This window comes from Schistocerca gregaria, chromosome 3, assembly GCF_023897955.1.
Source record: "Schistocerca gregaria isolate iqSchGreg1 chromosome 3, iqSchGreg1.2, whole genome shotgun sequence".
NCBI classification, from domain to species: Eukaryota; Metazoa; Arthropoda; class Insecta; order Orthoptera; family Acrididae; genus Schistocerca; species Schistocerca gregaria.
In genome coordinates this window covers 860,284,861-860,301,358 of record NC_064922.1, presented here as the reverse complement: position 1 = coordinate 860,301,358, position 16,498 = coordinate 860,284,861, and the positions used below count along the sequence as shown (strand labels likewise).

The window sequence follows — 16,498 nt, the reverse complement described above, 5'->3', positions numbered from 1 at the left end:
GAATTAAATTCGGGATATTTCCCACAAGTATTGGACATGTGTAATGTACTGCATCATTGTCATTTGTAAATGAGCAAGTGTGTGTGTAATTAATGCTACACTATGTAATCAAAAGTATCCGGACACCCCCCCAAAAAATATGATTTTCATATTACGTGCATTGTGCTTCCACCTACTGCCAAGTACTCCATATCAGCAACCTCAGTAGTCATTACACATCATGAGAGAGCAGAATGGGGCACTCTGCGGAACACACAGACTTCGAACGTGGTCAAGTGATTGGGTGTCACTTGTGTCATACGTCTGTAAACGAGATTTCCACACTTCTAAACATCCCTAGGTCCACTGTTTCCAATGTGATAGTAAAGTGGAAATGTGAAGGGACACGTACAGCACAAAAGCATACAGGCCGACCTTGTTTGTTGACTGCCAGAGACTGCCAACAATTGAAGAGGATCGTAATGTGTAACAGGCAGACATCTATCCACACCATCACACAGGAATTTCAAACTGCATGAGGATCCACTGCAAGTACTATGACAGTTAGGCGGGAGGTGAGAAAATTCGGATTTCATGGTCGAGTGGCAGCTCATAAGCCACACATCATGCCGGTAAATGCCAAACGATGCATGCTGCATGCAGCTATCACCACCACAAGGAGTATCCAGGAGGGCCTCGGAACTGTAAACTACGGAAGTCGCCAATGAAACCTCAAGACAACAATATCAACATAGCTTACGTTAAAAATTATTGTAAAAAAGTTGTCTTAGTTTTTTGCTGGTGTGAAATTAGTATCAACTCATGACAGATCTCTGTACTTGAATCTAGAATAAAAGTTAATCGTCACTCACACTCATTAAGGAAGGAAGTATTAATTTAACAAGATTACCAATTAACTTCAGTTTAGATGAAGAAACTCGTATCAAGAATTTTTATGGCTTTGCTACAAGAAGCCTCTCAGCGCGTGTGGACGCACACGCCCACACACACACACACACACACACACACACACACACACACACACACACACACACACAGGAGTACTAATTCAAAACATAATGAATAAACTAAATCCGACACAAATGATACACTAGTTAAAGATCTGAACTGTAGAAATGATAAGCAAGAGTCCCATAGCACACATACTGTTAGAAACACTAGAAGAGGAAGCTTTCAGAAAATCGAACAAAAAGGAAATACCAAACTATGTAGCAAATAACTGAACTGGCATTATTGATTTAGTGTTTTACAAAGGAGGAAACTTAAAGCCAATGAAACAAGAAGGATTATGGCCCTAAGCAGCAGCCCCCATAAGGAAATGTATTCCCATCACGACAGGCCTCCCCACTGAAACACTACAACCAAGGAAGAAGTAATTGGGCCAAATATTTGCTCCTAAAAACACAGCTGGAAATAATGCAGCGAAACTACGATAACATTGAAAGAGCACTAATATAGGAAGGAAAACTGGAGGAAGCCCTGAAAATATGCACAGGAGTTATAAAGAGAGCCACAAAAAGCGAAAGAAGAAAAGCACAAAAATGGTTTGACCGTGCATGCTACGAGCTACAGGCATTACACATAGCAAAAACATAGGATAGTCAGATATAACTGACTATGCAGGAAAAAGGTGTATATACAAACCTACAATTAAAAGGGGATGAGCAGAATATACTAAGAAGGATGCAGAACCAGACCAATTCATAAGTATGAGGAAGAAAGTCTCACTCACAACAGCAGAAATATACATGGAAGAATGAGAAACACGTTTCTCAGAAATAGTGAATAAAAATAAAAAAGACAAACATTGGAAAGTTCAGATAGTCTAATAGCTGAATAACATCTAGCAGTGGAAACTCCAGGTTGGAATATCAACAATTACGGAAAGGATGCACTGCTACTCAACATAGAGATGACACACTGAGTTGCGGACAGGTACAATGAAAAGACTTTGCTTTTGACCAAATCCTTCTTCAGAAGAGAAAGGTGGGGGAATAAATAAATAAATAATAAACAAAAAATCACACACACTTTCACACAAGCAGGCACACGACTGCTTTCTCTGGCCACTTTGGAAATGGAAATGAAGTCCCATGCCTCTTGATAGAACATAGGGGAACGATGCGGGAGACCCGCACCACTGTACTACACAAGGACCTGATGGTAGTGGTTTGCCATGATTGCCTTCTTCCGACCATAATGGCAATGAATGATGATGATGAAGACGAGAACACCCAGTCATCTCGGGGCAGGTGAAAATCCCTGACCCTGCTGGGAGTCGAATCCAGGACCCTGTGCTCGGGAAGCAAGAACGCTAGCACGAGACCATGAGCTGCGGATCTGGCCGTTTTAGCCGAACTTAAAAAAGACAAGGCATATGAAATGGGGAAGCAATGGAGGCTGCGAAACAAGCTTCTTCTGAACAGTGGTGCTACTGACAACATGATTTGTGCATATGATGATATTTATTTACATTTGACGATGCTGTTGCTGATTCTGCATTTAACATTTGACGATGCCACTATGGCTGCAGTACATTTGGACTTTGTTTTTTATAAAACAGATCTGATGATGGTCATCATAGACAGAAACCGGTAATCTGTTAACAAAAAGTTTGTGACCATAGATGTAAATTAAAGGAAACTTATTGTATATACAGGTCACTGTTTTAATTGCAACAATGTTGCAGCTTGTGAAACTTCTTTATTGATTCTGGTAATAAAGGACGCCCAACTCACCAAAATGAGAACTCTAAATCAGGCACTAATAAACATCCAGACAAAGTTGTTCATAATGCAGAAAAAACAAGCAACCTCTACATTCAAATGGACACAAATTGTTATCACTGATGTTGCAGTAACTATAGCAAAATTCAGCAACTCAAAATAATAAGACTTGTATGGACTTCCAAATTTTATAATTAAAAAGATGGTGGACATTATACTACAACCACTTTGCGTACTAAGAAACTGTATCTGTACGAGTCATTCCTTTTCAGCCTGCTTAAAGATAACAGTAGTTTTCTCTCTACATAAAAAAGGAGAGAAGTCATGTGCTGATAACTCCCACCCTATTTCTCTTGTACCAATACTTTAGAAAACAAAGGTACTCTGTATGTACCAGCAAATTTAAAAACATTTCACCTGCACTGGAACACTGAAAAACACTCAGTATAGCATCAGGGAAAATTCATCTACACCAAAAGCTGTTGAAAATGTTTCAACAATATTCAGCATCTTTGAAGCAAGATCATCTGTTGATGTCCTACTGATTGTCCTAAGCAAGGTATCTGACTCTGTGAGTCATCGAATTCTAATAGATAAACTATGATGACATTTGAGATAAGAACTCACCTTTATAGAATCGTATCTTGACAATAGGAAGTAGAAGGTATGCTTTGATGGTATGAGCTCTGGGTTCCTAGACGTTCAAGACGTGTGCCTCAAATTACCTTACTGGGACCCTTATTGTTTGTAATCTGTATTAATCCTTAACTGGTACAGTGCGACTCAAAATGTCACTTCTGCTGTTCTTCTTTAAAAGTCTGATGTTTTATGATCTAAATCATGCGACTTGCAGTTCCTTCCTAAATCCTAAATATCTATCCACTTCATAAATCAACATAAAGCACAATTGCATCGTTGAAAAAAATTATGGGATCAAACCTGATTGGTCAGCGTGACCCATAGTTTACAAGTTTTAAAAAAAAATTCCAATGCATAATGTGACTGGTTTGCTTCATTACCTGAAGTACAATAAAAGTTTAGCAATGGCAAAACAGTTATTCAGATTATATTTATAATAAAAAATGTGTGAGTCTCAATTAAACAGTTTTAGTCATGAAGAAAAAAGTGAAGCTGATTGGACAACACATGATGAGAGTGAACATGAGGCTGGCTCTGAATTATCTCCTAGTGAAGATGAATGGCCAGATGCAACTATTCTTATTTCTTCAGCAAAGGAAATAATTTCAGATGATCACCACAGCCTGCAGAACGCAATGTGAGAAAATCGGCACATAATATGGTCGCGAAATTTTTAGGCTTGCAGCGTGTTGCAAGGAATACTGACAATGATACAAATGAAATTTAATTTTGGTCCTTTATTTTTTTCTACATCCACGTGGAGGTTATGAAGACCAAATAGAAATGGGGCACAAATAGAAATGGGGCAGCCACTTGGCAAGGCTGCAAGATGACAGATGGACAGCACGAGCTCCCTTGGGATCTCTATGTCAGCTAGACTCCCAGGAAGACCAAGATGCAAATGGTCAGACCTATTCAGAAAACAAGCAGGAAGGTAGTGGAACAGCATAGCCAGAAACAGAGAGGAGTGGAAAGAACTAGAACTACAACTAAGTGATCAAGTTTAATACAATGTGTAGTGTGCATTAAGTGTGGTACTCTCTTACACGGACTAGCTCACCGCGTGAGTCTTTAAAAGCAGCTACCTCTACTTGTAGGAGGCCTTTGCCCTCAATGGGACAACACACACTATTTTTATTCATTTTTAATTAATTAATTCAGTTTCCTCTAATTTTGCAAATTCAACTATTCAGAGAACTGCAGCAACATAATTCATGAAGTAGACACGACTGGAATGAAACCCTTTTCAGGTGTGCTGTATTTTCCTGGTGCATTCAAATCAAAACACAAAGACCCAAATTCTCTCTTTGCCTCTGATGGAATCAGTCACAATATATTTCGATAATCTATGACTCTCTGGTGCTTCCTGTTTTTGCTCACCAGTCTTAGATTTGACAATACGTTGGTCATTTTCGGAGGCAGATGCTCTTTCAGAAAGTATATGCTGGCCAAATCCGGAGAATATGGGCAAAAAGTACTGATCTTGGCAAATGTGAAAACTGACTACTTCTATAATGGTTATATCTACACAGGAAAAGCTACTGATAGGAGAGGATCAAGTGTCGATCCACTGGAACTCCCACAGCCAACTCAAACTGCTGTGAAGCTTATAAAAGCTACTGAGAAGACAAACAGGAACGTCACACCTGATATCTGGTTCACTTCAACTCTCTTGGTGGAAGATCTGCTGAAAAGAGGCCTGACATATGAGAATCATTTTTCAAGTAAGTAGTCATAGCACACTGTTTTTGTGCACCCTGTCACGTGATGCCAGTTCCTAGTCGAACACTCTTGACCAGTCTCTCACTATGCCACCATTATGTTCCACATCTCTGCCAATGTTGGTCATATGGTTATATGGCTTCATTTGTCACTACGTCAATCAGTAATCACGCCAATGGTGAAGTGATCATTGTTATTCAGTTCTTAAATGCAAGACAAGTTCGTCCTGTCGAAATTCACTGGTAGCATGTTGAAGTTTGCGGTGCTGGTGTAATGAATGATGGGAATGTGTGTAAATAATGTAGGCTGTTTAATGAAGGAAGGACAAATATTCATGATAATGAACAATCTGGAATGCTTGGTCTCATGTTGTGGCAAGAACGAAGATGCAACTGGACAAGTTTCATTGGGGATTACTGGATCATCCACCATACAGCCCTGACTCAGCACCAACAGACTTTCACCTGTTTCAAACACTGAAGAAATTTCGTTATGGAAAGTACTTGGAAAATGATGACATGTTGAAAGAAACTGTTACTAACTGGTTTAACAGTAAGGCAGCAGAGTTCTCTGATGCTGGGATTCAAAAGCTGGAGCCACAACTTGCCATATGTTTAAATGTTCATGGTGACTACGTTAACAATTGACAAAATGTGCATACAGGCATAATGAAACCTCTTTTCTATGAATCTTCTGAAGACCATATAAACTGGGTGGCACAGAACTAGGAGTTCTTAATCTTTTGGTCACTTCTTGCGGAACTGAAGAAGAATTCAGCAGCGCTGAAGTTTTTCTTTTCACTTTCACTGTGGGGTCTTTGTCAACACGCAGCTGAATCCTTCCTCTTAGTTCTATGATGCTCAAGTTATATGGTCTTACAGGTTCCGTTACAGCCATTCGTTGGTAATATCAACGCCCCCACGTATGATTTGGTCACTGACTTATCAGCACACCAATGTCACTTCAATGCAATTCAATGAAATTGACTTATTAGTGAGCTTCGATGTCCTCTCATTTTTCACTAAGGTTTCTCTTATGGACTCTCTGTCACTCATTAGCAATAAGTTCAGAGCCGAATATAACAGCAGTTTTTCATCATGTCCTTTCTTCAACCTACTTTTTATTTAACACTGAATATTTTGAGCAAACAAACGGTGTTGACATGAGTAGTCCTCTCTCCCCTCTGGTAGCAAATTTTTTAATAGAAGACTCTGAGGAAAGGGCATTTGATTTGGCAGAACTCGAACCAAGAGTCTTCTGGTGATACTTAGATGACACTTTTGTAGTGTGGCCCCATGGTGAAGAAGAGCTGTCATGTTTCTTGCAGCATTTGAAATCAGTCCACAAGAACATCCAGTTTATGATGGAAATAGAGAAGGGTGGTTGCTTACTTTTTTGAATCTATTGGTTAGTAGGTAAGTGGTGAGGTCACTGGGGGATTCCATCTAATCCAAGCCCACATATACGAGCCCTACCGGCAAGCATCAAGTGGCCATCATCCTTCACAAACTACTGCGGTCCTCAGAATGTTGGTGCACCAGGAAAATGTTGTTTCTGATGGATATAGCCTTACACAGGAGCTACAGTCAGTATTCAAAGATAATGGTTACTCTCCACATCAGATTAAAACAGCACTAAGGAGGAAGAAACGTGACCACACACAACATCAAGAAGATTAGGAGCTGTTCAAGTCTAGAACATTCCTACCCGTATGTCGGCAATCTTTCGTTTAAAATAGGCAGGATCATTGAGAAACATCAAGTTAAAGTAATCTTCCAGCCACCAGTGAAGATTGGTGTTCTTCACAGTTTGGTAAAGGACAATCTGGGACTATGGAAGGCTGGAATATACAATATTTCTTGCCAATGCGGCAAAGCTTACATAGGTCAGATGATACGCCATTGAATATGAGCACCACACTCGTCTTTTGCAGCCCAGTAAGTCAGCCGTAGCTGAGCACTGTATTACCACAGGACACTCTATGGATTCTTCTGTCACAAAAACCTTGGCTGCGGTGAGATCCTTCTGGGTTTCAGTAATTAAACAATCTGTGGAAATACGTCTGGCACAAGATCTTATAAATTGTGATGGCAGCTTTTAACTGGACAAAGCTTGGGACCTGTTAATCTCTGTAATTTCACCTGAGAGAAAATATTTTATTCATAATAACACTTCTGGTGACACCTGACGTTTGTTTATAGCACCGTGAGTGTGCATCCTGACAGACAGTTTCATCTTTACGCACGTGTTTGCGTGCCACAGATGGAACAGTATTTGCAGATGGCGCAGACTTTGATAGGGAACACTCCTTTGATGGTCGCCAATGTGCATGCATCTCTGCTATAAAGCCAACACAGTGAACTAGCAGTCTCCAGTGGCGGACACCTGAAGATGGCTAAATAGTTGCCCGCCAAAATATTGTGGCAAGAAGTCAACATGATCTGGCTGCAATTCCGAAACCTCCTCACAGAATAGTCATACACCTGTCACAAAACAATTAGTGTGTGTGTGTGTGTGTGTGTGTGTGTGTGTGTGTGTGTGTGTGTGATGCACAGTTCCTATTATGCATTTTTTCATAGCCACATAACACACTGCATACTGCTTTGGGACAGTTCCAGTGGCAAAAATAGAGTTTTTGTATTGCACAAAAAGGCTATCTATCAAATATGTAGCAGGTATTTTCAAAAGCAATGTATATTGTAGGCCACTTTTCTAGAAACTGGGTATTATGACAATCCCTTCATATTTATATTTAGTTGCTCGTCTATACAAAAGAATACCAAGGGGGCTACAGATGAACACTGTCATTTCATTGTCACAATACACATCACAAAGAAAATATTGACCAATCCTTAACAAGACTAAGTAAGAGTGTCAATAGTTACACATAAAACTGTTCAATGCACTGCCACCAGAAGCACGCACTACCTCATTAAAAACCTTTAGAAATGTTCTACAAAAATGGTTTAAAAAGAAAGCTTGCTATCCCATAGAGGAATTTTTTGACTATGTACAGTAAGATCTAAGGATTTAACTTATACTCATTGTATGTTTGTATACAAATCTACATGATTTAACTGTTTTCTTTATTACTGTATGTATCAATCTGTATTGTTCAATGTGTACAAACTATTAATATCAATAGCAATCAAAATTCTCGAAGAAGAAATGAATAAATTTGTCACAACGTATGACTGTATGATGCATGTAATGTGATAAGGATTTTGATTGATTGATTGATTGATTGGACACAGAAGTCATTAAAGGTAAGAACACGCCCTGTTGAACAAAGATTTGGCAAGGGATCGGCTACAGCCACTTTGAAAATACTATCCTGCCACTTACTTTAAGTGCTTTATACATACTCTGCAAGCCACTAAATGGTGCCTGGCTACTAGTGATTTCCTTTCCTGTTTCACTTGCAAATAGAGCGAGGGAAAAATGAACTTTATGCATGCCTTCCTACAGGCCCTAAATTTCTCTTATCTTCGTGATCATTACATGAAATGCACTTTGGTGACAATTGAATCATTTTTCAGTCAGCTTCAAATGACATGTGTCTAAATTTTCTTAACAGTTGCACTTGAAAAGAATGTCACCTTCCCTCCAGGGATTCCTATATGAGTTCTCACAGCACCTCCAACTAACAGTAACAAATCTAGCAGCCCACTTCTGAATTGCTTCCATACCTTCCTTTAACCCGACCTGGTGGACATCCCAAACACTTGAGCAGTGCTCAAGACTAGGTCGCATCAGTGTCTACATGTGGCCTCCTTTACAGTAGAGCCACACCTTCCCAAAATTCTTCCAATAAACCGAAATTGGCCATTCACCTTCACTACCACAATCCTCACATTCTCATTCCATTTCATATCACTTTGCAATGTTACACCCAGATATTTAACTGGCAAGATTGTATCAAGCCACCAACTACCAATGTTGTATGTGAACATTAAGGGATATTTTTCATCCTCATCTGAATTTCCTTATATTTTTCTACATTTAAAGCTAGCTGTCATTCATCAAACCAACTAGAAATTTTGTCTAAGTTGTCTTGCATCCTCACTTTCATTCAATGACAACTCCACCTCGTACACCATGACATCATCAGCAAACTGTCACAGATTTCCTGCTCACCCTGTCTGCCAGATCATTTATGTATACAGAAAATATTAGCACTCCTGATGATACCCTTCTCTCTGATGAACACTTCTCATCAAGGACAACATATTGGGTTCTGTTATTTAAGAAGTCTTCAAGCCATTCGTATATCTGGAAATCTACCAGCAGCAGAGACAACAGCAGCAGTAGCTGTCCGAGACAGACTAATTTAGTTTGCGCCACCAAAACCTGAAGATAATTTAGTTTAGTTAGCATGCAGGGTGGGAAATAATGCAAGTGTACACACTGTATGTTTGCAGGGGGGTGTCATCCATCACATGGAGAAGACCCTGCTGGTGGTTATCAAGCGTACTAGGTCCAACCAACTGCAAATAGTGCATGAATCAGCATGAATGACGCCCGTTGTCTGGATTCTGGGGTCACCTTCGGCTTCTTTCAGCAGATGACTGATATGGTAAGCACATAGAGAATCAACTTGTGAAGGTAACGTTTTAGACCTTCTAACAACAAACTGGGTGACTGGAATTCGTCAGTAGGAAAAGGGAGAGAAGGAAACATAGTGGGTGAATATGGATTGGGGCTAAGAAATGAAAGAGGAAGCCGTCTGGAAGAATTTTGCACAGAGCATGACTTAATCATAGCTAACACTTGGTTCAAGAATCATAAAAGAAGGTTGTATACATGGAAGAATCCTGGAGATACTAAAAGGTATCAGATAGATTATATAATGGTAAGACAGAGATTTAGGAACAAGGTTTTAAATTGTAAGACATTTCCAGGGGCAGATGTGGACTCTGACCACAATCTATTGGTTATGAGCTGTAGATTAAAACTGAAGAAACTGCAAAAAGGTGGGAATTTAAGGAGATGGGACCTGAATAAACTGACTAAACCAGAGGTTGTACAGACTTTCAGGGAGAGCATAAGGGAACAATTGACAGGAATGGGGGAAAGAAATACACTAGAAGAAGAATGGGTAGCCTCGAGGGATGTAGTAGTGAAGGCAGCAGAGGATTCAGTGGGTAAAACGACGAGGGCTAGTAGAAACCCTTGGGTAACAGAATAAATATTGAATTTAATTGATGAAAGGAGAAAATATAAAAATGCAGTAAATGAAGCAGGCAAAAAGGAATACAAACGTCTCAAAAATGAGATCGACAGGAAGTGCAAAATGGCTAAGCAGGGATGGCTAGAGGACAAATGTAAGGATGTAGAGGCTTATCTCACGAGGGGTAAGATAGATACTGCCTACAGGAAAATTAAAGAGACCTTTGGAGAAAAGAGAACCACTTGTATGAATATCAAGATCTCAGATGGAAATGCAGTTCTAAGCAAAGAAGGGAAGGCAGAAAGGTGGAAGGAGTATATAGAGGGTCTATACAAGGGCGATGTATTTGAGGACAATATTATGGAAATGGAAGAGGATGTAGATGAAGATGAAATGGGAGATACGATACTACGTGAAGAGTTTGACAGAGCACTGAAAGATGTGAATCGAAACAAGGCCCCGGGAGTAGACAACATTCCATCAGAACTACTGATGGCCTTGCGAGGGCCAGTCCTGACAAAACTCTACCATCTGGTGAGCAAGATGTATGAGACAGGCGCAATACCCTCAGACTTCAAGAAGAATATAATAATTCCAAAGGTGTTGACAGATGTGAAAATTACCGAACTATCAGTTTAATAAGTCACGGCTGCAAAATACTAACGCGAATTCTTTACAGACGATGGAAAAAATAGTAGAAGCCGACCTCGGGGAAGATCAGTTTGGATTCCGTAGAAATATTGCAACACGTGAGGCAATACTGACCCTACGACTTATCTTGGAAGCTAGACTAAGGTAAGGCAAATCTACGTTTCTAAAATTTGTAGACTTAGAGAACACTTTTGACAATGTTGATACTCTCCTTCAAATTCTGAAGGTGGCAGGGGTAAAAAACAGGGAGCAAAAGGCTATTTACAATTTGTACAGAAACCAGATGGCAGTTATAAGAGCCGGGGGGCATGAAAGGGAAGCAGTGGTTGGGAAGGGAGTGAGACACGGTTGTAGCCTCTCCCCGATGTTATTCAATCTGTATATTGAGCAAGCAGTAAAGGAAACAAAAGAAAAATTCGGAGTAGGTATTAAAATTCATGGAGAAGAAGTAAAAACTTTGAGGTTCGCCGATGACATTGTAATTCTGTCAGAGACAGCAAAGGACCTGGAAGAGCAGTTGAATGGAATGGGCAGTGTCTTGAAAGGAGGATATAAGATGAACATCAACAAAAGCAAAACGAGGATAATGGAATGTAGTCAAATTAAATCGGGTGATGCTGAGGGAATTAGATTAAGAAATGAGACACTTAAAGTAGTAAAGGAGTTTTGCGATTTAGGAAGTAAAATAACTGATGATGGTTGAAGTAGAGAGGATATAAAATGTAGACTGGCAATGGCAAGGAAAGCGTTTCTGAAGAAGAGAAATTTGTTAACATCGAATATAGGTTTATGTATCAGGAAGTCGTTTCTGAAAGTATTTGTATGGAGTGTAGCCATGTATGGAAGTGAAACATGGACGATAACTAGTTTGGACAAGAAGAGAATAGAAGCTTTCGAAATGTGGTGCTACAGAAGAATGCTGAAGATAAGGTGGATAGATCACGTAACTAATGAGAAGGTATTGAATAGGATTGGGGGGAAGAGAAGTTTGTGGCACAACTTGACTAGAAGAAGGGATCGGTTGGTAGGACCTGTCCTGAGGCATCAAGGGATCACCAATTTAGCATTGGAGGGCAGCGTGGAGGGTAAAAATCGTAGAGGGAGACCAAGAGATGAATACACTAAGCAGATTCAGAAGGATGTAGGTTGCAGTAGGTACTGGGAGATGAAGAAGCTTGCACAGGACAGAGTAGCATGGAGAGCTGCATCAAACCAGTCCCAGGACTGAAAACAACAACAACAACAACAACAACAACAAACAGACCTAAACTTATTGAATCAATTCACATAGAGGAAGGTATCAGTGATCAGTGATAGCAACTATGACTATTGGTTTTACAAAGATTTTGAGATAAGTAGGAAGATACTATTGCTTAACAAGTGTGATAGGATACAAATTGCAGAATATCTGAGTAGTTGGTATCAAATATTCAGCGATGAAGATAAAGGTATGGACCACAAATGGAAAAAACTCACTTTCAATATGCCTTACACAACTACGTTCTGAGCAAGGTCCTAAGGGATGGGGAAGACCCATTGGGCTTTAATAGCCATGTTAGAAAACTGCTCCATAAACAGAGACAGCTTAGATTCAAGTCAAATTGTAGCTGGGGGAAAAAAAGCTGAACGAAGTGTAAATGAGCCTAAGGTGAGGAAGCATTCAATGACACTGGCAGTTAAATTTTACAAACCAATCCTTCTACCAGCAGTTTATTGAGGGACAATGGAGCAATAAAGGATACCTAGCGACTGGAAAAAAGTGCACGACATTCCCGTTTTCAAGTCGGGCCACAGGACAGATGCACTCAATCATAGAGCTACATTGTTGATGTCAATCTGCTGTAGAATTATAGGACATGTTTTATGCTCATGAATTATGGCTTTTTGGAGAACAAAAATCTCCTCTATAAAAATCAACATGAGTCCGCAAGCAGAGATCCTGTGAAGCTCACCTCGCTCCCTTCCTCCACGAGATCCACAGCAACGTAGCCAATGGCACTCAGGTTTATGTGGTGTTCCTTGACTCCAGGAAGGCATTTGACACCATCCTGTGTTGCTGTTTAGTGAAGAAAATATGAGCTTACCAAGTATCAAACCAGATTTGTGACTGGATCCAAGTTTTCCTTGCAGACAGAACTCAACATGTCACTCTTAACAGAACAAAATCGACAGACATAAATGTAATTTCCAGAGTACCTCAAGGGAGAGTGACAGGACAGTTACTTTTTACAAAGTATGTAAATGATCTAGTAGAAAGCTTGGGATGCTCCTTAAGACAGTTTGTAGATGATGCAGTTGTCTATAATGAAGTAGCAATGTCAATAGACAGTATCGATTTGCAGAATGACCTGCAGAGGTTTGTTGACTGGTGCAGGCTCTGGCAGTTGGTCCTGAATGTAAATAAATGTAACATAATGCTTGCATACATAGGAATAGAAAACCACTACCGTACAACTACACAATTGGTGAGATACTACTAGAAACAGTATCTGCCATAAAACATCTAGGGGTAGCTTTTCAAAGCTACCTTATGTGGAATGACCATATAAAACAAAAAGCAGGAAAAGCAGATGCCACACAGAGATTCACAGAAAGCAGGGGGATATTAGGTCATTAGAGACAGAGCACAAGCTCAAATTAGGGAAAGGTGGGGCAGGAAATCAGATGTTTTTAAGAGAGGGAAAGAGAGAGACATCAAACATAGTTACGTACAAAACACTGTACTCATGAAGAAAAAAAAAACCATAAATAAATCATTTAAATCATCAACATATATCCGTATTTCCACTTAGAATGATGTACTAGAATTGTAAAACTGCCTTGTTCCATATCATATTGAGAAAGTGAAATTATGATTCAGAGAACATGCAAATACCTAAATAACTAATGATAAAAATAATGTAACCTTGAGGCTATGTGCTGCAGCAGACACAAACACAAAGCTGTACTAACTTACCAAGACAGAGCAAGTCGAGTACACAATGTAGCCACCAGTGGGGGAGCGAGCGTTGAGACAGTCAATGGCAGCCAGCAGCAACTCCCTCTGCAGTGTGAAGCAGCGTGTCAAGTCCTGCTGGTCTTTGCTGGTCTTCACACTGGGGTCTTTCGCAACTACTCCTGTACCAGTGCATGGAGCGTCAAGAAGAACCCTGTCAAAACCTGTCAGCACCTGCAATGGATAGTGACAGGAATGCTGAGACTTCAATATATACTTGCCAAGTCTTCCAAGTTTCCTATACTACTTACGTGTATTATTTAACTCCAGACCATCCAATTCTGTACATTTCATGCTGCAAAAATCAACACGTCCATAATAAATATGATAGAAATTCTACTTAGAGATTAACATTGCTTTCATGGATTGCAAAAAAGTATTTGATGGTGCTGAAAGGGAGAAGTCATGCCAGATAATACATAAGAAATGTTATGGATGACAATTTGACCCAAGTGATTCAGAGGTTTTATACCAACCCCAGGATAATCACAGACACTGGAAAGCATTATCATAAAGAGAGAGTTTCACAGGGATGCACTACGTTACTATCAGTATTTTAACATTTATGTACATGGGGGAATTGGAAAATAAGTTTCCCCTGTCGACTGTGGTCAGAGCTGTGAGTGAAAGAAAAAAAAAAAAGAAGAAAAAAAGAAGAAAAAAAAAAGAAGAAGAGAATGAGACATTAAAGATAAGACATATCTTTATTTTCCTACACAATTTCCAAGTACATTGAGACATTTGTTATACTGCTTTATAAGTTTCAAAAAGCTTTCCAAGAAAAAATCAGGACATTGCATACGGAATAAGTGTTGAACAGCTTGTTTGGTACGGAAGAAGCATTGAACAGCTTGTTTGATGTTAGTATTCCTGCCAAAGCGCTTTCCACAGAGAGTCTTCTTCAAAGTACGAAACAGATGGCAGTCACTTGGTGCGAGATCTGGACTGTAAGGTGCAGTTGCAAGAGTTGCAATATGGTTTTGCATTGCCGTCGCCGTGTGTGGTCTCATATTGTCATCCAACAGCAGAACGCCAGATCTGAGAAGGCCAGGCCGCTTTTTCCGAATCACCTCTTTCAATTTGGTGAGAGTGGCACAGTACCATGCACCACTGATGGTTGCATCCTCCAGAAAGTCCAGCAGCAAAACTCCTTTGCCATCCCAAAAAATGGTGAGTAGCACTTTACCTGCAGACGAAGTGCTTTTGAACTTCTTTCGGACAGGTGATGATGGATGTTTCCACTCAATGGATGCGGCCTTCGATTCAGGCGGGTAATGGTGGACCCATGTTTCATCCTCCATCACAATCCGAAACAGAAGATTCATGATAATGCATGAGCTGTTCCAGGTTGAATGCCATGCATTGTTCCCTGTGTGTCAGGATCAGTTGGCGGGGCACCTATCTTGCCGACACCTTCAAGTTCTGCCACTACTCCCATCAATAGTGATATGCTGGTTCGCTTTAATCATGTCATCTACCATCCTGATATTTGGATCTGTAGTGTCCGTGCGCGTCCAGGTCTCGGACGTCAGCTAGTGCAGGACATACCATCACTGAATTGCTCGCACCATCTCCACACCATTTGCCTTGACATCACACCCGACTCATACACCTCAACAAGACGGTTATGAATTTCTGTGCCTGATACTCCACATGCCCATTCATAGCAGATAACAGCTCTCACTTCCGCCTTTGACCACGACTCCAAAACGCACCTTCTCTCCAAGGCTACAGGAAAGACTAAGTGGCTGGCCTCCGCTTTGCGCAGGCACTGCAACAGCGCCATCTGCTCGATTGCGGTTGACCTCTACCCAAGGGCATATCGGTGTCTTGCACATGCGCGTTCACTGGCCGTGTTGTCTTTCGCCCATATCACACACCTCTGCCCACAGTCAACAGGGGAAACTTATTTTCCAACACGCCCTCGTAGATGATTCAATAAGAACAGGAAACAACAACAATGCTCCTTTGGGAATCAAATTATGAAACCAACTAGAGGGGGAGAAAAAGAAGAACTGTCACAGAATACATGGGACAATTGCAAGAATCCTCTATGGGGAAGAGAGGAAGGATACGTAAATGAAATTAGATAAAGCAGTGAGAGATACCAATCTTTTTGCATGGTATACAATGTTGCAGTCCAAGAAAGGAACATCTTAGGATACTGAAATCAACAGAAATTACATTCCGCAGCTATGTACAACATTGCAGCAGAGAAGATAAAATCAGAAACAGCTACATAAGGGCAGTATTAGGTGCGAAATATCTAATACGGAAAGCTGTGGAGAGGAAAACTGAACAGAAGAAACATGTTCTGTGCTTGTCAGACACCAAAAGCCCGAAGTGATTAGTAAGCTTGTGAGTTAACGAGCATTTTGCTCTGATTTAAGTATATGGCCGAAAAGAGCCTTCCAGGAATTGTGAAATGAATCCTGTCATCCAGGACCATGTGCCACAAAGAGTTAAGATTCGCCAGGAGATGGGCATTCTATTTCGTTATTGGCCACAGTTTGGCGATGGCTGTTCGTCCTGGTGGACAGCTGGTTGGTAGTAATACCAATATAAAAAGCACTGCAGTGGTTGCAGCACAGCTAG

At 40.4% G+C, this 16,498-nt stretch overlaps 1 protein-coding gene across 1 annotated transcript in view; it reads right to left on the bottom strand.

The window, feature by feature from the left end:
- The window catches only part of LOC126354863 (uncharacterized), a 123,133-nt gene that overhangs the window by 29,871 nt on the left and 76,764 nt on the right, over nucleotides 1-16,498 (bottom strand). Inside the window, exon 9 of the mRNA XM_050004852.1 lies at nucleotides 13,865-14,077. Within this exon, the coding sequence (XP_049860809.1) occupies nucleotides 13,865-14,077 (213 nt within the window). The remainder of the gene's footprint in view (nucleotides 1-13,864; nucleotides 14,078-16,498) is intronic.